Source organism: Diceros bicornis, chromosome 12, assembly GCF_020826845.1.
Source record: "Diceros bicornis minor isolate mBicDic1 chromosome 12, mDicBic1.mat.cur, whole genome shotgun sequence".
In the NCBI taxonomy this organism is placed as follows: Eukaryota; Metazoa; Chordata; class Mammalia; order Perissodactyla; family Rhinocerotidae; genus Diceros; species Diceros bicornis.
This window is the reverse complement of record NC_080751.1, coordinates 19902326-19929791: the sequence shown is the minus strand read 5'-3', so window position 1 is coordinate 19929791 and position 27466 is coordinate 19902326. Positions and strand designations below refer to the sequence as shown.

The 27466-nt window shown below is 39.2% G+C and overlaps 1 protein-coding gene across 1 annotated transcript; it reads right to left on the bottom strand.

Annotated features, from left to right (window-relative positions):
- Nucleotides 1–810: 810 nt before the first annotated feature.
- On the bottom strand, nucleotides 811–21707 carry CNRIP1 (cannabinoid receptor interacting protein 1). The gene is made up of 3 exons (XM_058551063.1): nucleotides 21474–21707; nucleotides 19199–19349; nucleotides 811–1808 (listed from the first exon to the last, which is right to left on the bottom strand). Exons 1-3 carry the CDS (start codon nucleotides 21650–21652, stop codon nucleotides 1644–1646), a joined length of 495 nt encoding a protein of 164 aa, XP_058407046.1. The 5' UTR covers nucleotides 21653–21707; the 3' UTR covers nucleotides 811–1643.
- Between the last annotated feature and the right edge of the window lie 5759 nt (nucleotides 21708–27466).

Here is a 27466-nt window from a genome sequence, read left to right as displayed (position 1 = left end):
AGAGTTCAGTTTTTAAAAACACAGTAATTAGGAATGGGTTAATGCTTATATTTAGCTGCAGTTGTAATAGATACTATTATCTTTGAAAAACAAGTGAATTGAGACATACTGCTTTCTTTTAACACCACTCATGATGAGCCAAAATGCAAGGCACTGCTGTGCTCTGCTGGTTGTATAGCCTCATTGCAGGGAAGTGACGTAGAGGTGCAAAGGTTTTGTGCCAGCCTTCCAAATTTAGTTCTACAATAAACAGACTCTTTACAATACTCCCATTAACCTCCTATATTCTTACACGCAGGATTTACAGGATTTGCAAATCCCCAACTTTTTCCAGCTTATGTTTCCCAAGTGGATATTACAATATTGTTGCATGGTAGTATGTCACTTTTCAAGAGGAAGTTTCTTTCCTTAGGGAATTCATCCTCAAACTGTGCAGTGTACAGACTTTGTGCCAGGTACCTCCCAGTGCCCTGGGAGCAGGTAAGGTACTCCACCTGGTGTACACGTGCTTACAGCACCATGTCCTCAAGCTGCCCAGCTACGTAGCTGGCTGACGGGGGAGTGGTCACCACGGAGGAATGGAGAGAGGACAGGGACAAGCATTTTTTGCTTGTCCACCAAGTACCTGTTAGAGCTGGCTCGAGCACTCCTGTTAAACTGTCAGAGTTGATCTATGAGCAAGTGTGCTAACTCACTCCAGGGATCTCCCCCTCACCCTGCAACGTAGATGGAGATCTGAGTGGAGCTGGTCTGGAGCAGAGGTCCATCTGCTGGGTAGCTCAAATTAAGAAGCAAGTCAGAGCATGATTTTCAATATCTTTATTAACAAATATCAAAAGTTGATTACAGTTCCATATACAGTTTTACAAAGTTCAAGTGAAGGGGACTGTAGGGCTGTCATCAATATGCATGTTTGAACATGAGGGTAGCTTGCCAAAGAGGTTACCTCCTGTTACCTTGTTCAACAGTGGTCCACAATAATGCTTTTTCCCGTTTCCACGAGGCCACAGCACAATACCTTAAGTTGCTTGAAAGAGTTTTAATACATTACAAATACTTATTAAATATTTGTCCTTTTATTTTGTCCTTATCCTTTTCTGAAAAAGCTATTTATAGGGGGCACAACACTTGAGTCCCATTTACTGCTGTTTGTATTACATTTTCACAAAGCCTGCTTTGAGAGCTGGAAAACATTGCAAGTTACATGTTACCAGATCACACTTGGGAGAGAACCTACACACGTTGTTATTTTTTATTTAACATTTAACAAAAACAGGGGAATAACTCAACTTGGAAACAAAACATCGCAGTCATTCAGTGGAATCATTAAGTATGAGACATGCCTGCCGATTCCACCGAGCTCCAGTCACAAGCAGTTAATAGCATGACCGAGAACAATCAGATGCAGGAACACCAACATAGAATACACAAAGGGATCTTTCGGGGATGGTACATCACGATCTTTTATGGCAGGGACATTGCATTAGAGGAGAATTACACATTCAAAACAATCGGGGCTAGTAGGTCATTGGCACCCGACGGGAAACAGCAACGGTGTGGTGTGCCTTGGTGAAGGCTTGTGCTGGATTATCTAAGAGTAGACTTCTGAAGAGATTGTCCAGCAACATCAGAAAGAGCCATCTTCAGAGGAAGGACTCCTTGTTCACCCACATGAGACTGCGTGTCTCGTTGGGCTTGCATTCATACTCAATGACAGAGAAGGGGCTTCCCCACTGGCAGTGATCTCGCTTGTGGTAATTGTAGAACTTGACCTGCCACACGGTCTCGAAGGTCCCAATGTCAGTGAACTGAGGGAAGAGAAACACGCCCCATAAAAACCTCATTCTGCCATGAGCAATAGACAAGAGCTAATGTTAGTGAAGGAGGTCCTGTATAATCAAGTGTAATCAATCAAAACTCTTTGGGTCTGCAAAGCCTAAGCCTTTAATGAACTATCTTCCTTTATTACTGGAGGCACTTTCCTGAAAAGCCGTTTATAAACCGTTTTTCTTCTATAAAATCTTATTCCCATTGTACGAGTCGCATTTGCTATCATATTGCCTTTCATAAACATAAATCCCCAAATTTATCTGTTTTCTACATTTAATTTCTGGAAAACACTCCTAAAATCTCAGAATTTCAGAGCGTGCCACAGAAGAGGGATTGGGAAGAGAAGAGAAGGAATAGTGTTGAATGATTGTCTTTTGGTTTCTATTTCAAAAGACAGCTGTACAAAACAATATATGTACAACATAACTGAACATACGATACAACTGCCCTGCCATCATTAATTTTCAATTCCAGGGAAAAATATTTTATCAGAAGCATCTGATTGTTAAAGACCCTACTTTAACTTTCAAATACTATTGAGTGTTTATAAGTCAGGAATCGGTGCCCACATCTCAGGCTTCGATTATACATTACCCAAAACCCTGTTTGAGTACCTACTATGTGCCTTGCACATACAAAATTTGTATAAGGCATGATTCTTGCTCTCAAGAAGCTTGCATTCTACTTCCAGAAGGTAGGTCCTGCAAATCACTGCACAGAATTCTGAGCCGTAAGCAAACAATTCTCATGTAGCTGAGAAGAGGGTACAGAATACCCTAGAGGCCACTGGGCAGGTGCTCAAGTGGCCTGTGGGTAGCCTGACCCTGCTACCGCCTCCTGGAGCTATTTAGGGGATCTGGCATTAAACAGCATGATGCCTGCCGTTATTTTCTCCTCTGACCCTCCCCTGTCATGGGAGGGGACAGGGACTGACTTGGCAGGGTTCTTAGACTTGTCAGGAGCCAGAAGACTTGGAGAGGGGAGGACAGTGCGCAACAGGAGCCTTATGTTTGTGGCTGCTACGGGAGGAGGGTGATCAGGTGCTTCTCAGATAGCTTTCCAAGATGCTCTCAAAATTATATCCTGCACCATTGCCTCATCCTGCTAATTCGATCCCAAAACAAGGTTTGACTTTTCTTTGGGAAATTTGCTTGACTTGAAACAGTGGTGATATACCTAAAGTCCACAAATCTTCTCCAAGGTAAGAAAATGAAGTATCTCTTTTTAGAGAGTGATGGCTTAAAGGCCCGTACAAGTATACAGCAGCTTTAGTCACAACAGCCCCAAAGTGCAATCAACCCAAATGATTCATCATTCACCTGATGATAGACAAGTTTTGGTATATCTATAAAATGGCATTTTACTCAAAAGTAAAAAGGAACATATTGATTCAGGCAGCAACAAGGATGAATCTCAAAAGCATGGGGAGCAAAAGAATCTAGACCCCAAAGAATACATATACCGTATGATTCCATTTATATAAAACTCACACGTATGTAAAATCTATAGTGATAGAATATAATCTGTGCTGACAGGAAACATCTGTGGTTCCCTAGGGCCTAGGGTGAGAGGAAGGGATTGATGACTGAAGAACATGTGCAAGAGAGAACTTTATTTATTTATTTTTTTTGGTGAGGAAGATTGGCCCTGAGCTAACACCTGTTGCCAATCTTCCTCTTTTTGCATGAGGAAGATTGTCTCTGAGCTAGCATCTGTGCCAGTCTTCCTCTATTTTGTGTGTGGGACACCACCACAGCATGGCTTGATGAGTGGTGCGTAGGTCCACGCCCAGGATCCGAACTTGTGAACCCGGGCCTCCAAAGTGGAGTGCGTGAACTTAACTGCTACATCACCAGGGCTGCCCCAAGAGGGAATTTTTGAGGTGATGGAAACATTTTACATCTTGATTAGAGTAGTGGTCACATGAGTACATGTATATGTTTGTCAAGACTCATTGATCAGTATGCTTAAAATGGGTGCCTTCATTATACGTAAACTATACCTCCAAGTTGATTAAAAAATAGAAATATTGAGTTTTAGTGAGCTACAAGGAAATAGGTATTCTAAAAAGTGCCAATAGAAATTGAATTATACAGCCTTTTGGAAGGGTAATTTGTATCAAGTTAAAGGTGAGAATATATGCAGGTCCAGCAATTCCATTTATAATTTAAGAAAATCACAGTGTTTAGAGTAGTCAAAAACTGAACACTAAATGTCCATCTTCAAGACACTAATTAAATATGGCATATCTGTATAATGGAATACTATGTAGCAATTCTAAATGTAAATATTTAATAAGCTTTTTCTATTATTCTATATTGTTACCTGAACTAAGCAGAGTACCAAAAAGAATGTCTAATACTAATTCAATTAAAATTAACATGTTAATGCTGGAAACGCTGATGGAATAAGCTTCATTTTCTTCTATGTACTTACTTGTATTTTCAAAATTTAATGATTGAGTTTTACTTTTCATCAGAAAACAAGGTTAAGCCAAACTGTAAGTATTCACAAGTATTACCAAATAGTTAACATCCTTAATATAAAAGATTTTATGAATTGATTAGTAACAATTACTAAGTACATTTGGATAAAACTGGAACACAGTTCATTAAAAAGAGAAAAATGGTTAACATCTGAAAAATATTCAAATGTAATATTATTAGTAATTAAAGAAATAAAAACTTTTACAGTGATATTATCCATCTATCAACTTAGCAAAAATTCCTAAATACCAGAAGCAATCTAAGCATCCAACTTTAGGAAAATATTATGAAAATCATATCTGTATGATGGATTTATACAACCATTAAATAGGAATTTAGGGTTTTTAATGATGAGAGAAAGTGATTAGAACAAAGTTGACAGTATGAGCTCAAGTATGTAAAATAAGATGTATAGAAAACAGAAAACGAAAAAATATTAACAACGGAGCTTCTAAGAAAGAGTGTTTTTCTATATTTTCTACACAGATTTTCTGCAATAAATGTTACTTTTATAATCAGAAAGAATATTTTAAATGGTGAAATAGATTTATCATCCCTCAAAAATTAACATCTATATCCCTCAAACTCTAGGGATTTTTTTATTTTTTTGATTTTTTTATATTTTTTATTTATTTATTTTTCCCCCAAAGCCCCAGTAGATAGTTGTATGTCACAGCTGCACATCCTTCTAGCTGCTGTATGTGGGACGTGGCCCAAGCATGGCCGGAGAAGCAGTGCGGCGGTGCGCGCCCGGGATCCGAACCTGGGCCGCCAGCAGCAGAGCGCGCGCACTTAACCGCCAAGCCACGGGGCCGGTCCTCTAGGGATTTTTAAGGATTCATATATGCTAATGAAAATATTACAGTTTTCTTTACAATAAGGTAGTGGTGGTAAGAACAAATTGAAATCTCATTTTATAAATCAGCAAGACTTTTAAAGGGAGTTTAGTGTTACTTATTATTATTTTTGACCAGCACAGGGCATTGCACAATTTAAGTGCAATTGAATTAAACTAAGTTATAAAAATATTTGCAAACACCATCTACTCTTTTGAGGGAAGCAGCTTGAAACCATGGTAGGAGAGTAGTAGAAAGAATGCCAAGACCTTTTTTGAAATAGATATAAATAAAAGTTGGTAGTAAAAAAACACCAAACTAAGATGATTGTGACCACAGGCAAGAAAAATCTTAAGGCACTAACACACATGTCTGAATAACCTTAAAATTAAGAAAGTCTCAATCTAAGAGTTCTCGGTAACACAGGAGACCAAAATAGAAATCTGCTGACAGCAACAGTCATAGCTAAAGGCATGCAATGTTTAGGTGCTTCTATTTCAGTTTTGTTTCCCTTTTATTAATATTGGACCCAAGGCCATGTTGTAGTAAAATTAACTGCTGCTAACTATGCATATATGCCCCCCTCTCCCATGCCTTAGTTGTTTTGACTTCCCATTGACTTTCTTCCTATTCTTTCTGGAGTTCTTATTTCCTGGGCATCTCACCACCTAACTCAGAATTTCCTCTCCTCTAGCTAAGGACAGGCGGGGTCTCGAAAGCTGACATTCTTCTTGAAGAACAGAAGCAATCACAAAGGCCCTCCACTCCCTCCCAAGCCATCTGTGCCTTCCAAGGAAAATTGACTCAGGCAGGCTCCCTGGGTGATGCAATTTATACACAGGTATAATTTTGCGCATTTGTATAGCACTCTTCATTTTACACGATACTTTCACATATGTCATTCCACATTGGTCTTGTGACTGGTTTTAACATCACCATTTTATGGATGAAAGACCTAAGATGGAGAGAGGTTAAGTGACTTGCCCTAGGCTAGACTATGCAGTCAGCTAATGATAGGAGCAGGTCAAGAACCTAGGTTTCCTAATTCCTGTCTAGGAACTATTATCACTGTACCAAACCAATGAGCTAAGAGTTAATGAACAGTTTTTCTTTTTTCTCCTAGAGTGAGAACATCTATGGATTGTCACATGTAGAATGCTTTAGGACACTGCTCTGGACTGAATGTTTGTATCCCCCCAAAATTCATATGATGAAGCCTAAATCCCCAATGTGATGGTATTTGGAGGTGGGGCCTATCAGCAGTCATTAGGTCATGATGGTGGAGCCCTCATGAATGGGATTAGTGCCCTTATAAAAACAGACATGAGAGAGATATCTCTCTCTCTGTTCTTCTTCATGTGAGGATACAGCAAGAAAGCAGCTGTCTGTGAACCAGGAAGAGTGCTCTCACCAGACATCAGATCTGCTGGTGCCTTGATCTTGGACTTTCAGAACGGTGAGAAATAAATGTTGGCTGTTTAAGCCACCCGTCAGTTCTGAAACTGACAGTCTACTATATACCTGGACATTTTATCTGTCATAGCGTGCTTACAAGTTGCAAGCCTTGGTATATTTTCATTTCACAACAAATATGGAAAAGAACCCATCAGATTCCAAGGAGAGGAGACTCATTTGTTGTCCTCAGTAACAAATGAGGAATCTGAAGAGCTTGTTTCCAACAATTTCTGTGGTCTTACAACCAGTTTGCTTAGAATCCCCAGAGTGCTTCTCTTCACTCACCACGCCACCCTCCTCTACTGGAGACATGAGAAATTCACCAAGAATAAGGTCACTCAGAAATTCATTGTCTTGAGAGCACAGAACAAGCTTATTATGTTGATAGAAACACGATGTTTCTTCATTAGTAAACAAATTTGGTATAAATAAGCATCTGTGACTTTTAGTGTAATGTCACCTATCAATTCCTACTGGATTCCAAGCCTCTCTATTCATGTACTGCTTGAAGTTCTATTAGTAAATACATGTTTTCCATTTCTCTTAGTTGAATAGTTATGACTAAAAGTTCTGGGTCTTACAAAGTATGTTTAACTTTATATGAAATGGTCATACTTTTCCTAAATGATTGTGCCCTTTTACATTCTTCCCAGCAATATGAGAGTTTCAGTTGCTCTACATCCTCTCCAACAGTTGGCATTGCCAGTCTTTTTAATTTTAGCCAGTCTAGTGGTAAAAAGAAGAAAGGCAGGGGCTTGTCTGGTGGCATAGTGGTTGAGTTCGCACACTCCACTTTGGCAGCCCAGGGTTCATGGATTCGGATCCCAGGCAAGGACCCATGCACTGCTCCTCAAGCCATGCTGTGGCAGTGTCCCACATACAAAATGGAGGAAGACTGGCACCGATGTTAGCTCAGGGACAATGTTCCTCAAGCAAAAAGAGGAAGATTGGCAACAGGTGTTAGCTCAGGGCCAATCTTCCTCACCAAAAAAAAAAAAAAAAGAAGAAGAAGAAGAAGAAAGGCAATAAAAAGCAGAAATCAGTGAAATAGAAAAAGAAAAACTGTAAAGAAAACTCAACAAAACAAAAATCTGGTTTTTTGAAAATGTCTTTAAAATTGATAAACCCCTAGCAAAACTGAGCAAGAAACAGAAAACAAATTACCAATATCAGGAATGAAAGAGATGCTATCACTATAGATTCTATATACCTTAAATTAGGAGCAACCTTATACCAATACATTTACTGAAATCGACAAATTCCTTGAAAAATACAAACTATCAGTAGACCTCCATCTACTAAAGAAATTGAATTTGTAGTTAGAAATCTTCCCAGAAAGAAAATTTCAGGCCCAAAGGGCTTCACTGATAAATTCAGACGTTGAAGGGAAAAATACCAATTCTACATAAATTCTTTCAGACAACAGAGGAAGGAACACTTCTCAATTCATCTTAAGAAACCAACATTACCCTAATACCAAAACTTAACAAATATATTACAAGTAAAGGAAAATTACAGATAAATACTCCTCATGGACTTATGCATAAAATTTGCTTATAATTTTTATTTGCTTGAAATATTAGTAAATCAAATCCAGCAATATATAATAATTATTACATCAGGACCAAGAGAGGTTTATTCTTGGAACTCAAGGATGGTTCAATATTTGAAAATCCATGTAATTCACCATATTAACAAAATAAAGAAGAAAAATGATATAATCATATCAGTAGATGCAGAAAGAGCATTTGGCAATTCAACATCCATTCATGAAAAAAACTCTCAGCAAAGTGGGAATAGAAGGAAAGTTCTTCAACCTGATTAAGGGACATCGATAAAAAACCTATAGTTCACATCATCCTTCATGGTAAGAGACAGTCCTTTCCCTGTAAGATCAGAATAAGGTGAGGATATAGGATCTTACTAGTCCTATTCAGCATTGTATTGGAAGTCCTAGCCAGTACCTTAAGACAAGAGGAAAAAAAAGGGAAATAAAACTTTCTGTTCACAGATGAACAACTGTGTTTGCAGAAAATACTAAGCAATATAATGAAAAGCTACTAGAATTAACAAGTGAATTGAGCAAGTTTGCAGCATACAACACCAATTTATAAAAATCACTACATTTCATAAAGAAATATACGAGCAGTGAACAGTTGGTATCATTTTTTAATATTTCACCAATTTTGTAGGTGAAAATTGGCATTGCACTATTTGCATTTTTTACCAGTAGTGCAATTAAGCCATTTTTTAAATATATTAGTTATTATTATTTCCTTTGTGAATTGCCTATATATGTTTTTTGCTTTTTCTATTTCCCACGTCCTCAGGCTATTATTTTCTTACTGGTTTCTAAGAATTCTTTATCTATTAAGTTACAGATCTTGCCAAATGACTAGACATGAGGAAGAACTTTTATATTTGCAAGTGCACACGTAAGGCTACCTCCCTCCACACACACAGCCTCATAACAGGCTCATATACCTACCCCCCTGCCGTCTTCCTCCAAACTCCCACCAGTCTCCCGCTGCAGGGGGCCAACAAAAGGCGACTGTTATGGTGACTCGTGCAGACAGAATCTCCCCCTGGACTCTCTCCTTGGAGGGACTGAGTTAGTCACATTAAAATACAAGTCGACATAGCTATTTGAAGGGGGTGTTGAGAGCTTTTAGAGCTGAGTATCACTTTATTAACTCCCAAAACGAGGGCCTCTGAAGTTATTTGAATCAAGAGCTCACTGCCATTAATCTAAGGCAGATGGCATTTGACTAATTCCTGACTTCAATTTCAGTGGGCAGTAAAGGGCTGCAGAAAGTCACGAAAGGCAGCAGGAACGTCTGCATGGGCAGTGGCAAATCAAGGCCACACAGCTTAGGAGACTATCAGTGTTACCAACAGTTTTTTCATCAATTATCATTTGCCTTTTAATTTAAGTTGCCTTTTAATAAACACTTAATTTAACTTTGTTTATGATGTTTGACAGAAATTTTACATCGTATGTAATCAAAGTTTTCAATTTTCACCTTTGGATTTCTTCTGTTTAGGTTTAGATTAATTCTTCTCATTTCGATTATTTAAAAAGTTGACTTTTTACAGATGACCCCTTGATCCATCTGAAATATGTTTTGGAGTATGGTATCAGGAAAGAACAACAGGGTCCGCCCCGTGGCTTAGCGGTTAAGTGCGCGCACTCCGCTGCTGGCGGCCTGGGTTCGGATCCCGGGCGCGCACCAATGCACCGCTTCTCCGGCCATGCTGAGGCCGCATCCCACATACAGCCACTAGAAGGATGTGCAGCTATGACATACAACTATCTACTGGGGCTTTGGGGGAAAATAAATAAATAAATAAAATCTTAAAAAAAAAAAAAGGAGAGAACAACAGTGATGTTTCCCCCAAATAGCCAATTATCGTAGCATCATTCATCCAATGATTAAAAATCCAAAAAACTACTTTGAAGTAACTTTAGATGCATAAGAAGTTGCTCTGGTACACCCTTCATCCCTTGCTGGATTCACCTACTTGATTAATTGGATTTACTGGGACATCTCAAGACTTCCTTGCTATCTGCAAAAGTGTGGTTGTGTCTGTAATTTACAATACTTAAGCTTGAAACTGGTGACAAAAGTCATAAAATAGTATTAAAGGCTATGTAAGGCTTTCATTACTGGAAAGAAATTTGAACTTAACCCTAGAGCTGCTGACTCAATCAGGGAACCTTATCTAACTTCAATTGTTTTCCTTAGAATCACCCTAATACAGATAAGATACAAATACAGGGCCAACATTCAAACCATAAGCTGTGCGATCATTGTTGGAACAATCACCTATCAGTCACCTGCTTCTTCTAGATGTGGAAATTATATGTAAGAACCGAGGCTTTACTACTGGGATGCATAAAATGAGAAATACCGTCTTAAATCCTTTGTAAAATGATGTATGGTATAAACATATAAATCAAGTTTGAATGAGGGGAAAATTAAATAAAATAAAATCTAAAATTATGGAAAAGTCAAAATAGACTGTCAACTCTATGGAAAAATAATGTTCTCAACTTTAAATAGAAGAAACCATAATGGAAAATGAGATAGTTAAATGTAATTATGTTTCTACACAATGGAAAATGAAAATAAAGCAATAGTGAGAGAAATATGACAGATATGACAGATTTTTTATCTTTATTAGGAGTCTGTAATTTTTTAAAAAATAACAGTCTTCAATAGAAATATTGACAAAACATGAAAGAACAATTTATACAAGAAGAAATAAAATTAATGTGTGGAAATGTCCATTGTTGTAAGTGAAAGTGAAAAGTAAGCTAAAAAATTTATTATTTTATAAAGTAATTCCTAATGATGTCATAATTATAACAAAGCCAGTAGACTTTTTTATTGCTGGTAACATTGTAACATTGTCTGTACAACATTTAAAAAAACCCAAAATGGCCATAAGATTCATTTCTTTTGACCAAATAATTTTACTCCTATTTGAGCTAAATATATGCACAAAATTATTCATCATAGCACTTTTTATAATGAGGATAATTGACATATCTAATATCTGGGGAGTAGTCTAATCATTATATCATGATAGAGTCATGTCACCATTAAAATTATGATAAATATGTAGAAAGTTGGACAATTATATATTAAAACTAATTACAACTATAAAATGTATAGATGTGGAAGGTATCTGAAAATGAACTGAGTCAAAATGTAGGGATTACTGTTGCTCTAAAAATTTGCTCTAATTTCTGAACCTTGTTACGTTATTTCACTTTTCTTGTTTACTGCTTGAGGAAGATTAGCTGTGAGCTAACATCTGTGCCAGTCTTCCTCTGTTTTGTATGTGGGCCTCAGCATGGATGATGAGTGGTGTAGGTCTGCGCGTGGGATCCAAACCACGGAAGTGGAAGTGGGGAACGCTGAACTCAACCACTACCCCGGGCCGGCCCCTACTTCTTTTTTTTTAATCATGTAAATATTATGAGATTCTCGGATGCATTCCCAGTCTTCCTCTCTGAGTCTGTGCCCAACCAAGAACGAATTCTACAGGGACTTGTTGGCCTTCAGTCCTATTTGGTGTGATGGTAAAGGAGTCTATGTGAGAATCTGACCTTCTTCAGCAAATACTAGTATCACATCCCTAAGGGTAAGTTTGTAATCTTCATACCGTGTTAGAGCTGAAAGCGCCCACAGAGATCAGATAGTAGAATTCACCTATTCTGCATTGAAAAGACAGGCCCACCGAGTTAGGGTTTGCCTGGGATCATAGTTAATTACAGAAGTAGATAGCATCCTGATATCTTCCCAACTTCCAGTTCTAATTCTGACATTCTTGACTTTTCCTCAGGCACCTACACCACCAATGTTTCCCTTGATGAATATATAAATTTAATAATCCAAGAACTTGCTACTTAATCAATTATATTTCCTGGATATGTCAAGATTTCAGTGTTATCTGTGAGAGTGTGGTTGTGTCTGTAATTTTTAACACTTAAGTTTGAAATACTGATGACGTCAAAATGTCACAGAATAGTGACGGAGGCTATCTGAAGGCTTCACCACTAGAATAAACATTTGAACTTAGAATTGCTGACTTGATCAGGAAACCTTCTTTAATTTCAGTTGTTTTCCTTAGAATCAGCTTAATACAGATAAGACACAAATACATGGCCAACGCTCAAACCAAAAGTTGTGTGATCATTGTTGGAACAACCACCTATCAATCATCTGCTTCTTCTACATGTGGAAATTATATGTAAGAATCTAGGCTTTACTACTTGGACTCAGGATTTACGAGTTCCTGTGTAGATAGTGCAGATCTATTTCCCCATAACATACCCCTAAAGCGTCTAGTAGCTTAAAGACTCTCCAACCTTTTAGCAGATGCCTGGACAGGCAATCCAGGCTTATGGTAAGTAATAAAATCTTTCTTTTCATGACTAAGTCAGAATCATTCTCACATTAAGAAAAATCTGTCCTTCAGCCATCCAAAATAATGTAGAAATTTTCTCTTTAAGGATCCATTTAAAAAGTTTTTAATCAAGTCCTTTCTAAATGGTTTGAGTTAATCTTCCTCTCCAGTGTTTTGTTTATACCTATAGCAAAAAAGGTATGAATCCATCCTTCTAAGACCAGAGACCCAGGAGGGAGCAGCAGCCTCAGGAAGAAACCGAGGAAGTTACAGCTCTGGTGCCCCCAGCCCATACTGGCTCCAGAGAGAAGGTCCCGAGGTCTCCTCTCCTGTTCTGTGAATACTTGGAAGAGAGGGCACAGTCTTATCTATGGTGGCCTCCTCTGCACTTGACCCAGTGCTCAGCACAACTTCAGTGAAAGAAGGAACAAATTAAAGTGAGCTCATTTGCCTTCTGGGCTCTCATTAAAATTCTGGTAACTTTAGTATCTGCAGTTCTGCTTCAAGTTAATATTTCCTTTTAACTCTAATTACATATGCTATTCTTGAGACACATGAGTGGAACGATATTTCTTTGATATGATAAAAGAGATTTATTTTGATCCAACAGCCCTTTGTTGGATATGTAATTGGCAAATATTTTCCTAGAAATCTAAAAATACATTTTAAAATGTATTTCTGTAGAAATGGATGGTTTCCTCAGAAAAACAACTAAAATGGACCAATAAAACTCCCAACGCTCCCAAAAGGCAAAAGTTATGGACTAAATTGAAAGTTAAAGATATTCCCTTCAAATACGTGCCTTGACGAGTGGTGTGTAGGTCCGTGCCCAGGATCCGAACCTGTGAACCCTGGGCCACCAACGCAGAGTACATGAACCTAACCACTACACCACCAGGCCAGCCCTGGACCCTGACTTTTATGGGGAAATTCTGTCAGACTTTCAAGTAATAGCTAAGTCCTATACTAAGGAAATTGTTTCAGAGCACAAACTATAAAAATGTTCCCAGTTCATTTTATGAAGCTATTAACCCTGACACCAAAACTTAGCCTGCAAGGACTTCTAATTGTTTTTCACCTTTCTCCCTTTCTAATCTACACATTGCTACTAGACTGATTTTAACAAAATGCAAATCTCATCACATTACCAGGAACTAGAACTCCTACACTGAAAGGTTTTTAAAAAAGGGGAAGATGGGCACGGATGTTAGCCCAGGACCAGTCTTCCTCAGCAAAAGAGAGGAGGATTGGCATCAGATGTTAGCTCAGGGCTGATCTTCCTCACACACAAAAAAAGTGACTAAGTGGGGCTGGCCCGGTGGTGTAGCAATTAAGTTCATGTGCTCCGCTTTGGCGGCCCAGGGTTTGCAGGTTCGAATCCCAGGTGCGGACCTACGCACCACTCGTCAAGCCATGCTGTGGTAGGCATCCCACATACAAAATAGAGGAAGATGGGCATGGATGTTAGCTCAGGGCCAATTTTCCTCACTAAAAACAAACAAACAAAAAAAGTGACTAAAAGCAAGACAGAAACCGGAGGAGATTTACTGTTGAAAGACCTCTACTGTAACAATTGAGAATTGTCTTGGTGGCTTTTTTACCTGAGGGTACTCACCAATCCCCTGCAGGTCTGGCAGAAGAAAATGCAGCTTTATCTGCTAGAAGTGGCAGGAGACAGTGTTCAGGGCTGGCAGAGTGGCTGGAAAATTAGGGAGAAAATTCTGGAAGCAAGAGAGCTGCAGAAGAGGTGACACTCAAAGTCTGACTATAACTCTGCCATAATCCCTGGCTAAGTGTATGTATGGGCTGGTGGGAGGGGGCCACACTGGGGGATCTATTGAAAAACGCAGACAAACCAGCAAAGAGTCAATCCTTGAAAGAGAAAACTACACTGAATAAGATTTGTAAGTTCATTGTCTTTTTTTTTTTTTTGATTGAGTGCATTCCCAAACTTGAGAAGTTGGAGCCTTACTGGCTGGAAGTGTCAAAGCAAAGGGCTCAGGACTGGCAGAGCAGCTGGAAATTTAGAGGAACCTCGAGGTGGATGGATCCCAAAATCTCAGTATAAATTGTCCAATTCCTTGGCTGATTGCTAAACTCCATTGGCACAAGGGCACCAGGCTAGAAAAGCAGCAACTGGAAGTTGAAAAAAATTAAGCAGAGATATTAGCTGCTACACACTGCTGGGAAGACAGAGTTTGTAGTATGAGTCCAGGAATGTTACTGCATGCTATAATATAAAAAGATAATAATCCTCAGAAGAATAAAATAGAAACTAGAGTCAATAATATATTATCTACAATGTTTAGTTTATAATCAAATATTTCCAAACATAACAAAACAGGAAAGTATGACCCACATTCAGGAAAAATGTCCTTCTATAGTAACTTACTCTAAATGGGGCCAGATGTTGGATTTACCAGATAAATGTTTCAAACTGGCAATTATAAATATGCTCAAAGAAGTAAAGGAAACATGGTCTCAATGAGCAAACAGACAGGGAATCTTGAGGAATGGAAACTACAAAAAATCCAAATAAGAATTCTAGAACTGAAAAATACAATGTATAAAAAGATTCAGAAGATAAACATAATAGCAGACTGGAAATGGCAGACATTAATTTATTGAGTCAAGAAATTCAGTGAGTCCTAAGCTGAAAAGACACAAAGTAAACCATACTTAGGTGCATATGGTCAAGCTACTGAAAACCAGAAGTGTACAATATACAAAGAGGTTATTTTACTGTATGTATGTATACATTGTGTGTGTGTTTAATACCTCAATTAAAATATCTTAATGCAAAGAAAAGAAGTAAATAAGGATAGGACCAAAAATCAAAGAAATAGAAAATGGGACAGTGAAACATATGAAAACAAAGCTGAGTTTTTGTGTGTGTGTGTGTGAGGAGATCAGCCCTGTGCTAACATCTGCCAATCCTCCTCTTTTTTTTGCTGAGGAAGACTGGCCCTGGGCTAACATCCGTGCCCATCTTCCTCCGCTTTATGTGGGACGCTGCCACAGCATGGCTTGCCAAGCAGTGCGTCGATGCACGCCCGGGATCTGAACTGGCGAACCCCAGGCCGCCGCAGCAGAGTGCATGCACTTAACCGCTTGCACCACCGGGCCAGCCCCCAAAGCTGAGTTTTTGAAAAAGCTGATAAAATTAATAAATCTCTAGCTAGACTGATCAGAAGGGAAAAAAGGCAAATCATGAATCTCAAGAATGAAAGAGAGGACATCATTAGAGATCCTAAGACATGAAAGGATGATAGGGGATTATTACTAACAACTTTGTGCCAATAAATGTGACAATTTAATTGAAATAAATGAATGACATCAAGGACAAATTACAAAAATTAACTCAAGAAATAAAACCTGAATAGCCCAATATCAATTAAGAAAATTGAATTTGTAACTAAAAACCTTCACAGTAAAATGCATGCCTTAATTGGTGAATTCTATCCAACATTAAAGAAGAATAATATTAATTCTATGCAAACCCTTCCAGAAAACAGAAGAGTGAACACTTTCCAAATGATTTTATGCAGCCAGCATTATTACTCTGATACCAAAACTAGACAAAGACATTACAAGAAAAGAAAACCACAGACCAATATCCCTCAGGAACATAGATATAAAATTGTCAACAAAATATTAATGAATCAAATCCCAGTCATATATACAGAGACTATGCCATGACAAAGTGGTATTTATCCCAGGGATTCAAGGTTGTTTTAACATTGAAAAAGCAATGTAATTGAACATAGAATAGAATAAAGAAGAAGACATCATATGATCATCTCAGAAGAAAAAGAAAAAATATTTGAAAACATTTGACTACATATTCATGATAAAAACTCTTAGCAAACTAGGGATAGAAAGGAACTTCCTTAATTTGATAAAAAGCATTTGCCCTTAAAACCTACAGCTAACATCATTAACTTAGTGTTGAAAAACTGAATGTTTTCTCCCTAAAATTGAGGGACGAGGATGTCTACTCTCATCATTTCTACTTAGCATCAAACCGGAGGTCCTAACCATTGCCATCAGGACAGAAATAAAAGGAATATGGATTGGAAAGGAAGAAGAAAAACTTTTTATTTGATGATAACATTATAGCATATATAGAAAATCTTAGAGATTCTACAAAAAAAAACTATTAGGACTAATAAGCAAGATTAGCAAGGCCTCAAGATTCAAGACAAATATAGAAAAAGAATTTTATTTCTATATACCAGCAATAAAAACATCATTTATAGTTGCACTCAAAATATGAAATAATTGATGATAAATTCAACAAAATACATATAAAATCTGTACAGGGAACACTGTAATATATTACAGAGAGAAATTAAAGAAGATCTAAATAGAGATATATTCATGTAGTAGAAGGATCAATATTAAAGTGTTAAATCTCTCTAACTCGACCTATAGATTTAATACAAACCCAATTCACATTCAAATTTTTGGAGAAATTGACAAGCTCATTCTAAAATCTATATTAAAATGCAAAGGGCCTAGAGTAGCCAAAATAACTTTGAATAAAGTAGCCAAAATAACTTTGAATAAACAAAGCTGGAAGATTTATGTTACCTGACTTAGAGACTATAACATAATTCATGAAACAAAATTGTTTGGCTCTTCTAGGTCTTTTGCATTTCCAAATTTAAAATACATAATTAAGTACGTAAAACAACTAGAATTCTCATATATTGCTGGTAGAAATATGGTACAACAGCCTGGATATTTCTTATATAGTTAAACATATACTTACCATGTGATTCGTAAAATCTCCTCTTAGGTATTTACTCAAGAGAAATGAAAACGTGTGCACACTAAGATTCATACTTAAATGCTCATAGCAGCTTTATTCATAATACCAAAAGCTGAAAACAACCCAAATGTCCATTTATTGGTGAAGGGATAAATAAACTGTAGTATATCTATACAATGGAATACTATTCAATGATAAAAGGAACCAATTGCTGATACATACAACAACATGGATGAATCTCAAGAACATTATGCTAAGTGAAAGAAGTCAGACACAACAGCATGGTTCTATTTACATGAAATTCTAGAACAGTTAACAGTAAATTATTGAGACAGAAACATCAGAGTGGGCTAGGACTGGGAGAACCAATTACGAATGGTTATGAGGGAATTTTTTGGGGTGACAGCAATGTTCTATATTTTTATTGGGGTGGTGATTATACAGTAGTATCCACTTGTCAAAACCTATGTAACTGTACACTTTAAATTGGTGCATTTATGTATTTACATACAATTTGTATGTAAATTGCATATCAAAGTTGATTTAAAAACTTCAATGAATTCCTATAGGCATTAGGATAAATCCAATAAGGAAAGAAGGTCTTGTAACATCTAACCTCTACTTATCTCTCCAGCTTGATCTTGAGCCAGTCTCTGCCTTACTCTCTACTCCAGCCATGTTGGGCTTCTCTTTTTCAATGTAACACATTATGCTCTCTCCCAGCTCTTGAGCTTTGTAGCTCCTCTTCTTCAACTGCTCCCTCTTCCCTCAACTCTTATTCATCCTTTAGTTCTTTCTCAAGAAAGCCATCCCCAAAATTTTCGACTAGGACCAGACCTTGGTATATGCTCCAAGGGCACCACTACTTTTTCACTACACTTTCTATAATAATAATTCTTTACTTTATTATTGATAATCATGTATAAAGTATGTTTTCCTCCTCTAGATTTGAAGCTCCATGAAGCCAGGAATATCTATTTTGTTCGCCACTCTTTTCCCAGTGTCTAATATATAGGAAACTTTATATATTTGCTAACAAATCAAGCAAATAAAAAAATGAATAAAATAAAAATCTAAAAACCCTAAATAAAATATTAGCATATTGAATTCAGCAATATATTAAAAAATAATACATGATGTTAAGTAGGGTTTATTTTAGGAAATAAAGGGAAGTTTAGTATTTGAAAGTGTATGATGTAATTAGTCCATTAATATATCAAAGGAGATAAATTATCTCCATAGATGGGAAAAGGAATTAGATGAAATTCAACACATCTCTCAATTAAAAAAATACCTCTTAGTGAACTAGAAAAAGGATGCTTTAACATGATAAATATTTGAAACTAACATTGTGGCTAATAGTGAAACCCTGGAAACAAGGATGCCCCTTACCACCATTAGCAGGCAACATTATTCTAGAAACATTAGCCAGTGCAATAAGGTCAGGAAAAAAATCAGAAATTGACACAGTTATATATGTAGATTATGATTGTCTATCTGAAAAACCTAGGATCATTAAATGAAAAATTTTAGTAACCAAGGTCAGTAAGGTGGCCAGTTACAAAATACATGAAAAGCAACCTATTTAAAACAATGCAGTACTGGCATGAGAATAGACAGATCAACGGAACAGATTAGAAAGTGTATGGAAAGACTTAAAATTTTTGCCATATAAGAAATTACTATGAAACTGACCATTGGAGAAGCATGGATTATTTAATTAATTGTATCAGGACATTATGGACAAATGGATTCCAATATGAAACCATGAATTGAAATATTTCATAATTTCATAATATTTCATTTTGTATCTTTTCTTAAGGGAAGACAGTGATTGTTTTCTTTTCCATGATTTCCATTTTCTCTGTTACCACACCCCAACACCCCTAAACAGGCCTTACCGGCATGGTGATCTGAATGGGTTGCCGTTCTCCACTCTTGGTTGGGGCCACGCCTTCTGTGTCATATGTGCCGGTATAAACAACTCTGTCCCCATCAGGCTCTTTAGACTTCAGCTCCAGCGGGACAACCACACCACCAATGGAAATGTTCCTGCAATGGACTTGAGTTCACCATATATGGAAGGAATTAGCTTAGGCACCCTGTCCTGGTTTGGACCACAACCCTAAGCAGGAACCCTACAGGGTGTGGCTAAAGGAGACACTGTGGTATGGTAGAAAGTTCTGAAAGTTTAGGAGGCTTGAGTTCTCCAGCTAACCAGTCATGTGACCCTAGTCCAACTACTTAATCTCTCTGAACTGACCTCAGTATTCTCATCCAGAATACTTGTACAAGGCCAAGTCAGTCTCTATCAGGTCCTCCTCTTTAGTTTCCATCTATGGAGCTATCAAAAACCTATCTATACCCAGCTCCATCCCAAACCATAGAGATTAGGACTCAATTGGTCTGGGGTGTGGTTTGGGCACTGGTACATTTATTTTAAAGTTCCCTAGGTGATTCTAATGTGCAGGTGGGATTGAAAACCACTGAACTAGTTCTCTCCTAATTTTTCTGTTCCAACAATCGGGGGGGCTCATGATTTGGGATACTCTTCCTCAAGCCAGCCACACCACCAGAAATTCTCACTAGCATTATTCCCTTGTGTTAGGGTAATGGTTCTCAAAGCGTAGTCCCTGGACCAGCAGTATCAGTATCACCCGCCAACTTATTAGAAAGCAAATACTTAAGTCCCACTCTAGTCCAAGTAAACTAGAAACTCTAGGGTGGGGCTCAGCCAACTGTGTTTTAATACGCCCTCCAGGTGATTCTGATGTACGCTCAAGTTTGAGAACCACTGAGTTAGGGCATTGAAAAACCCTTGAAAAATTAAAGTGCAACTAGAAAAAGATAGTTTGATCATTAACACAAATTTGTTTTTAGATTAGCTTGAAAAATAGAGGAACTACCCTGAACAAAACAGCATATAGAACAGATAACTTGGGAAAAGAGGTTGCCGGGAAAGAAGGAAAAAGAAAAGTCTGGATCATGTTGAGATGCACAGAACACTGGGAAATGTGAGGGTAATGGGTGCATGCAGCCGTGGGGGATGCTGACAAATAGATGGACCAGAAGCATCAGAAACAAATGAGGCTTTGGTTCTAGGTCCTTGAATTCAGGCCCGCACCTAGAAGGCCAATACAAGTTTATTGAATTAATGACTAGGATGGACACTTAAGCTATAAAAGGTGTCTAATGTATTCAAAGCCCTCACCACCCCCAACCCCAAGCTCAGCATATGGTAGAGACAATACATGCTTGTTTATTTTCTCTTTCCACACTAGACTTCACACCATGCTTAGGTAGAAGCTGAGAGGTAAAGGACTCCACAGCTGGATTCTTCCCCATAAGCTACTGCACCCTCCCATACTGACTTTCCAGCCAGAGGTCTACTGGGTGCATCGATCTGTGGTAGCAGGGAAGAGATAATCCCCGCCACGAATAAATAAAAAAACATCGGTTTGTTGTGAGGATGTTGCTAAATCGCTGGCACCGTCACCAGGCTAAACAGACAACTCAGGGAAAAAGAAAAACACCAGGAAAAGAAACCGCGAAACTAGGCCTAGGCAGAGGCTGCCCTCTGACTTGTGGCTGCTCCTCCAGCCCTGGGGTCCCAGCCACGTAAGGGCAGATGGAGGAATGTGAAGCATCCCTCAGGGAGCCCCAATAACTGCCCAACCCCCGCCTTTACACCTCATTCCTCAGCCTTTTCCCCTCCTTCAGCCTCGCAGGCAGAACGGGGCTGGACGCCAGGACCAGGGAGAGGAGCACCGGGATTGCGGTAGGTGAACCCCGCGGCGAGCTTCTCCCTCCTGCCCCACCCCAGCCGCCCTGGGGTCTGCGCTGATGGCTGGACAGAAGGATGAGAAATTTACAAGAGAAGGCACCTCTCCCTCATCCCCCCCGCCCCCGCCCCAAACCCCTGGCTTCCTCTCGCTGTTTTAAACATCCTTCACCGCAATGGGTGGAGGAAAGCGAGAAGAGAGGAAAGACAAGCGTAAGGCAGAAGAGGGGATCAAGGACAGCAGGGACCTGACCTCTTCTCCCCATCCCCTGCGCCCGCTGGGCGCGGCGAGAGGCAAGAGTGGCCCGGGAGAGGCTCAGGCTGTCCCGGGGACCTCGGTCCTCCGCCCGTCCCCTAAGCGGGGCTGGTCAGCGGCGGCGCGCGCCCGCACTCACTCGACCTGCAGCGTGGGGGGCTTAATCTTCACCTCCACCTTGTAGGAGGAGCCGGTGAGCAGCTTGATGGTGCGGTTCTGGCCGAAGCGCTGCCCGTCCACCTTGAAGAAGACCGGGCCGTCGTTGGGCTGGATGCGCAGCGCGATGGAGAGGCGCACGAGGCCCGGCAGGTCCCCCATGGCTGGGCGCGGGGCGGGCGCGGCGGCTTCGCGGGGCGGAGGACAGCGCCGGCTGCGCCCGAGCGGCTGGAGCGCGGTGGGCGGAGAGGAAGCGCGGGGAGAGAGAGGGAGGTGGCGGAGGGGAGGCTGCCTCTAGGAGCCCGGGCCGTCGCGGCGGTCCGCTCGGGCTTTTGAGGAGCAGCTCCAGAGGCTGTGGCCCCCCGCCCCACCCGGCGAGGAAGCGCGCCCCGGAGACAACTCCGAGGCCCCGAGCTTCCCCATCCCCCGCTCCCTGTGCTGCGCCCTCCGCGCACCCGTGGCTTCGCTTCGGCCAGCAGGCCGCTGGAAGATCAGCGCAGCTGGGGGCGAGAGAGTTAATCCTGTTTACGCACCACAATCCCCTTCAGTGGTGGAAGAGGACATTTAGGCTCCTCCTTGTGCGGCGCGGGGCGGGCAGAGGAGAGGATTGGGAGGGAGGAGGTAGGTATGGGGTTAAGCGACACTGCACCAAGGAGCGAGACCTCAGATTCTGGGTACCACCTTGGTCAACTAAGGGATGTGGACACCATTACTTGCTGATCGGGCCCCAGCCAGGCAGGAGGAGGCTGAGAAGCGAAAGGGAGACGGGAAGCGGGGGGCAGGAAACCGCTAGCCAGTGATGTAAATTCCAGGAAATAAGAGTCTTTCCAGAGCTTAGGGGAAATGGCCGAGGGAAGGCGCAATTCCAGCTGATGTGGACTGCAAGCCACACTGGATTAGGAACGTGTGCAAAAGGAAAAGCAAATAACCAATACATATTCGAAGAGCTACGCTTTCTTGTGGTGTGTATTTTCATTATGCATATCCTTATCTCAAGAATGACAGTGTGTAATTAGTCACATATATTTACACATCTTAAAGGATGAGCTATTAATCCTGTAAAAGACGACTGACTTGAAGGCATAGCTGGTAACAATGGCCAAGAGGAGGGATTGGTCAAAAGATTATTGGCAGGGCACCCGGTGCGACCCCGCAGAGTTTAGATTTGCATATTAAGCGTGATTAGAGAGTCTTCATGGCAGATGTCGGTTGACAACTCGTGATTTTGGAAGCCAAGGGAGCCAAACGTCTTAGGGCTCTACTGGGAATGGCTTCAGATAGTGGAGAGTGAGCATCTGCTTCAGCACCACCTAGGTGGATAGTACCAGAGCCCGTGATCACACCTGGGGAATGGAGAAGCCGGTTAGTGAGGACAGAGGGTAGGGATGGGTCTGGTTGGTAGTGTTTGTTCACCCAGGTTAGCATTGCTTTTCTTTAGAAATAGCATCATCTCGAAAGTGGTTTGTTTCCTACGTTGTTTTACAGAAATAAATCAGCTTTAGTTCTCATTTCAGAGTTGTTTGCAATGTTCCCTACGCTACTCTGAATAGTATTAAATTCCGTAGTGCTGCAGAATTTTGTGTGATTGTTCACTTCTCTGACATTGGATAGATTTGCTGGCCACACCACAGTTACTGCATTAAATCATATCCCTTCTTTAAAAACTGATATATATATTCCTTACATATAAATGTATTTTGGTTCCCCAATAAGACTTTGGGGCAGGAGCTTTGCCTCTTCAGATCACCCGATAATATCTGCCACAGTGTCTTCTGCAAGGAGAATCTTCAAGTGTTTGCTAATTTAACCCAGTTGTTCAGATTTCACTAGAAGGGAGGAAGTAAGACGGGAGGGAATGGCTTAAAGACATTCCTGGCAGCAAAGGCACTTTGTGTAGTGGTTAAGTCCAGAAGCACTACAATCAGACTTGTTAAAATCCCCACTTTACTGCTTTGCCAGTTGTGTGACCTTGGGTAAGTTTCATAACCTCTTGCAAATGTTTTCTCTTCTGTAAAATTTGTGGGGGGAAGCAGATGCTATCTCTCTGATAGAGGTGTTGTGAGGATCAAATCAGATGATGCCTGATTCTAATGTTAGCAATTATTGTTAAGTGGAGCTGCAGATGGTCAATAAACAAATGCAAGGATGCTCAACCATCTCTAGTAGAAGAGCCAGAGGAATGCAAATTAAATCAGTTATATCAAACTATTTTTCTCCTATCAGCTCGACAAAATTTTTAAAGACTTAAAAAAACTCAGTGTTGGTAAAGATAGAGGGAAATCAGAACTATTACAAGCTGGTAGAAAAATATAATTGCTACGGCCTTTTATTAGAAGTAATCTGATGAATTTATGAAAAGTTATACCATATATGTGCACGCTACGTCAGCAATCCTACATTTAAAAACCTATCCTTCAGAAGAAATAAAGGCATCATTACATTGGATGTAGTTCATATGGGCATTTATTGCAGCATTGATTGTAAAAATCAAAATAGAGCATAAACTGAATGTCAAACAATAAATAAATGGCTGAATAAATTCTCATATACCCACACTATAGAATTTATGCCACTGCTAAAATAGTAAATTCTATGTTATATTAATAAGCATACTAAAACCCGTTAATGATAAAAGTGGAATTGCTACACAGTGGCAAGCTGTGGACGCCTGGCGGCAGGCATTTTTGTCTATTCATTGCTGTATCCCCAGGATGCACAGAACAGTACTTGGCACATAGTAAGTGTTCCATAAATATTTTTTGAATTGAATTTCTGTTCTCGTTTTAAACATATTCATATGTAAATTCTTCCATTTCTTGAAAAGTAATTAGTTAGATTCGTATGATTTGTATGGAATAATGTAAAAAGAAACAAATCTAATTGCAAATAATATCTATAGAATAATGGTATTTTAAAACATTAATAATTTTAAAATCATATAAATTTGTATGTGTCTTTATTAGCACTTCTAAAAGCATTAGAGGTACACAGCAAATATAATGGTTACTCTGGTGGTTGGGGACTGGCGGGTGATACTCTTCTGGAATTATTTTAAAGTCTTTTTAGAAATTTCACTTTTTTCCCTCAACTTTTTGTTCCACAATCCCACAATCTCAAGCCAACTTCCATCTGTGTATTGAAGAGAGTGTTGGACACGGAGTAAGATGACTTTGGTTTGAATCCTGGCTCAGCTTCTAATCAGATTCTTTATGCAATGCACTTAAAATCTTTGCAATTCAATTTTCAGTATTTGTAAAATGGGAATTAAAACACTTCTCCTCCAACATTGTGAGAATTAAATGAGAAAATGGAAAGCATTTGAAAAAATAAATTACTTTGCGAATATGAGGTATTACTAATGCTGGGCAACGTGAATTGGGAATAGCATTTTCAGAACTGTAAAATGCAACTGCTTAAAATGGAATTAATAAATGTAAAAGTAACTGGAAAATTTCTCATCACTGATACAAATGTGCAAAGAATATGGAGTCTAATGGATCTGTGTTTATATCCCAGTTCTGCTGAGTACAAGCTGGGTGACCTTGAACAAGCCAAGCTACTTAGCCTCTCAGAGACCAATGTTTTCATTTGTACAATGATGATGGTAACATATATGATGCTCATGGAGCCAAATAAGATTATATAAAAAACACAAAAGTATCAGTCACATATAGAAAGTCAACAAATTGTAGCTATTTTTATTTCTTTAAAACTATATTTACTGTATTTTTTAAGGTGTCTAGCGTTATTACCTCAAATTGATGACCTTAAACATTGTCTGTCAACAGGGCATCTATTATTACTATTCTTTCGGAATTGGCATATTAAACCCAAATGAATGGTGGGCTTGACAGAGGAATCAGGCTGACAACATTCCATGTTCACTGTCCCAGTCTCTGTGCTGAATTCATACTATAGACTTCAAAAAGTAATCAGTGTTATGACATGGGACATAGCTGTGTGTGTTTTGGGTGTGTGTGTGTGTGTGTGTGTGTGTGTGTATATATGCATAAACATATATGTAAAATCCAATCCCAGCACAGTTTACTTTCTTTTTCATTCAATCTATGTTCAGGTACAGTTTAATATCTGCAGGAGTTATTTCTTATTTTTATTTTTAAATCAGTATCAGTGGTTTATGATGTGCCAGACTCCTTCCCTTCTTCTGCCTCAGGATGTCTTAGCATCAGAGATCTCAACCAGTTCACTGTACATTTGTAGTAGGACTTCCTCTCTTAGTTTTATTTGCTAGACTTGAAGACAAAACCATCCTTCTGGACCGATTCTGAAGAATCCAGATCCTACCTTAGGCCCAAAGGATTTTGTAGCCATGGCAATGAGCAATAGGCCTCCTGTTTGTCTGCTAGCCTCTAGGGGGAATCTGGTTACTTCCTCACGCAGTCCACATGCAGACTCTGGCTCAGTGATGGTGATCCTAACATCAGTTCATGCTTGCATTTGTTCTGGACCAATTTAGCATGGGAATTTACATTCCAAATAAAACTTTTGCTGTTTCCCACTATGGATGTTATCGTGAATAACTAGGACAACAGTACTCACTTTTTCTCCACAAATGTAAGTAAATATTCAATTAAAACTAGATTCTGTAGAGATGGCTTTCTACTCTTTCTGATATTGATACAGACCTTTTAAAAAATTCTGATAAAATATGCCAATAAAATTGACCATTTAAACCATTTTAAAATGTACAGTTCTATGGCATTAAGTACATTCACTGTTGTGCAACCATCACCAACATCCGTCTCCAGAACATTTTCATCTTCCGACTCATACTCTGTACCCATGAAGCACTAACTTCCCATTATCCCCTCCCCCAATACCCTGGAATGCTATTCCTCTGCATCTCTGAATTCCTTATTCTTTCTCTTCATTCAGGCTCCTGATCAAATGTTAGCTCATTAGAGAGGCCTAACATTAGCACCCCATGCCTTCACTCTTCTCTATTACTTTTTTCAGAGCACTTATCACCATCTGGAATTATAAAATACACATTTACTTGTCTACTTGTATACTGTTTCCCCCTCCAGCATATAAATACCTTTAGGGCAGAGATTGTATCCTATTTACAACTTTATTCCCACTGCCTAGAACTGAGCCCAGCAAATTGTGGGTGTTCAATATTTGTCAAATAAATCAATGGATTAATTAATTCTTCAAAATTGTTTGTAATTATCCCATCCGTCAAGGCCCAAGTCAAGTCTTGCCTTCTCCTGAAAGATGTTACTAACTAGCCTAGGCCTCACCAATACTCACTTCCTTTGAAGTCCTACAACAACCATGGTCAACTTACAACTAGTCAATTTACAACTAATTGGAATATTGGGGGCAATAGTGGACTGGAAGAGGAGAAGATGAACATGGATAACCCAGATTTGTAATAAAAATAGAATTAGTAAAAATCTAGTATAAAATGAATAAAATATTTAGTGTACACTTAATATTTTAGAACATATCCCCCCCCCCATAGATTCCTTCCAAAAAGTAAAGATGACAAAACTACTTTTAGGGACACAGAATGTTACACACATTGCTTGACCAAAAAATGGCCCAAAGTTCTTTGTTTTTAAATAATTCAATGAAGCCCGTGAAATATGAGTTTTTCATTGAACAAAATGTCTTTTTAGAGTTCTATGTTTTCCACCATAGTCTGAGACATTGATCACAATTTTATTTTTGCTCGCTGTTCCCCTCCCCCCACTCTCCATCTCCACATTGAACAACCGCACAAAGCTGTCATTTCTCAGTGTTTACGAACAAGGTTTCCATGTAGTACACTCAAACCGTTAGTCAATGCTGTTTTCTTTAATATGTTCTCTGAAAAACTCATGGTATCGTGTGCATATGGTTACTCAACAAAAAGACACATTAAAGCTATCCTCTGTTCTCAGGCTGCAAACATTTTTAGTTCAGCACAGATCAAACCAGACAAGGGCACTCATTGAGCCTTCTGTGATG

Bases quoted from the DNA above. Each gene is read 5' to 3' on its own strand.
- CNRIP1 (XM_058551063.1), bottom strand. From the start codon at position 21,652: ATGGGGGACCTGCCGGGCCTCGTGCGCCTCTCCATCGCGCTGCGCATC. The intron at 19,350-21,473 runs GTGAGTGCGGGC...AGTCCATTGCAG, and splicing joins CCCCCCACGCTGCAGGTCGA to GAACATTTCCATTGGTGGTG. The intron at 1,809-19,198 runs GTAAGGCCTGTT...CTCTTCCCTCAG, and splicing joins CCATTCAGATCACCATGCCG to TTCACTGACATTGGGACCTT.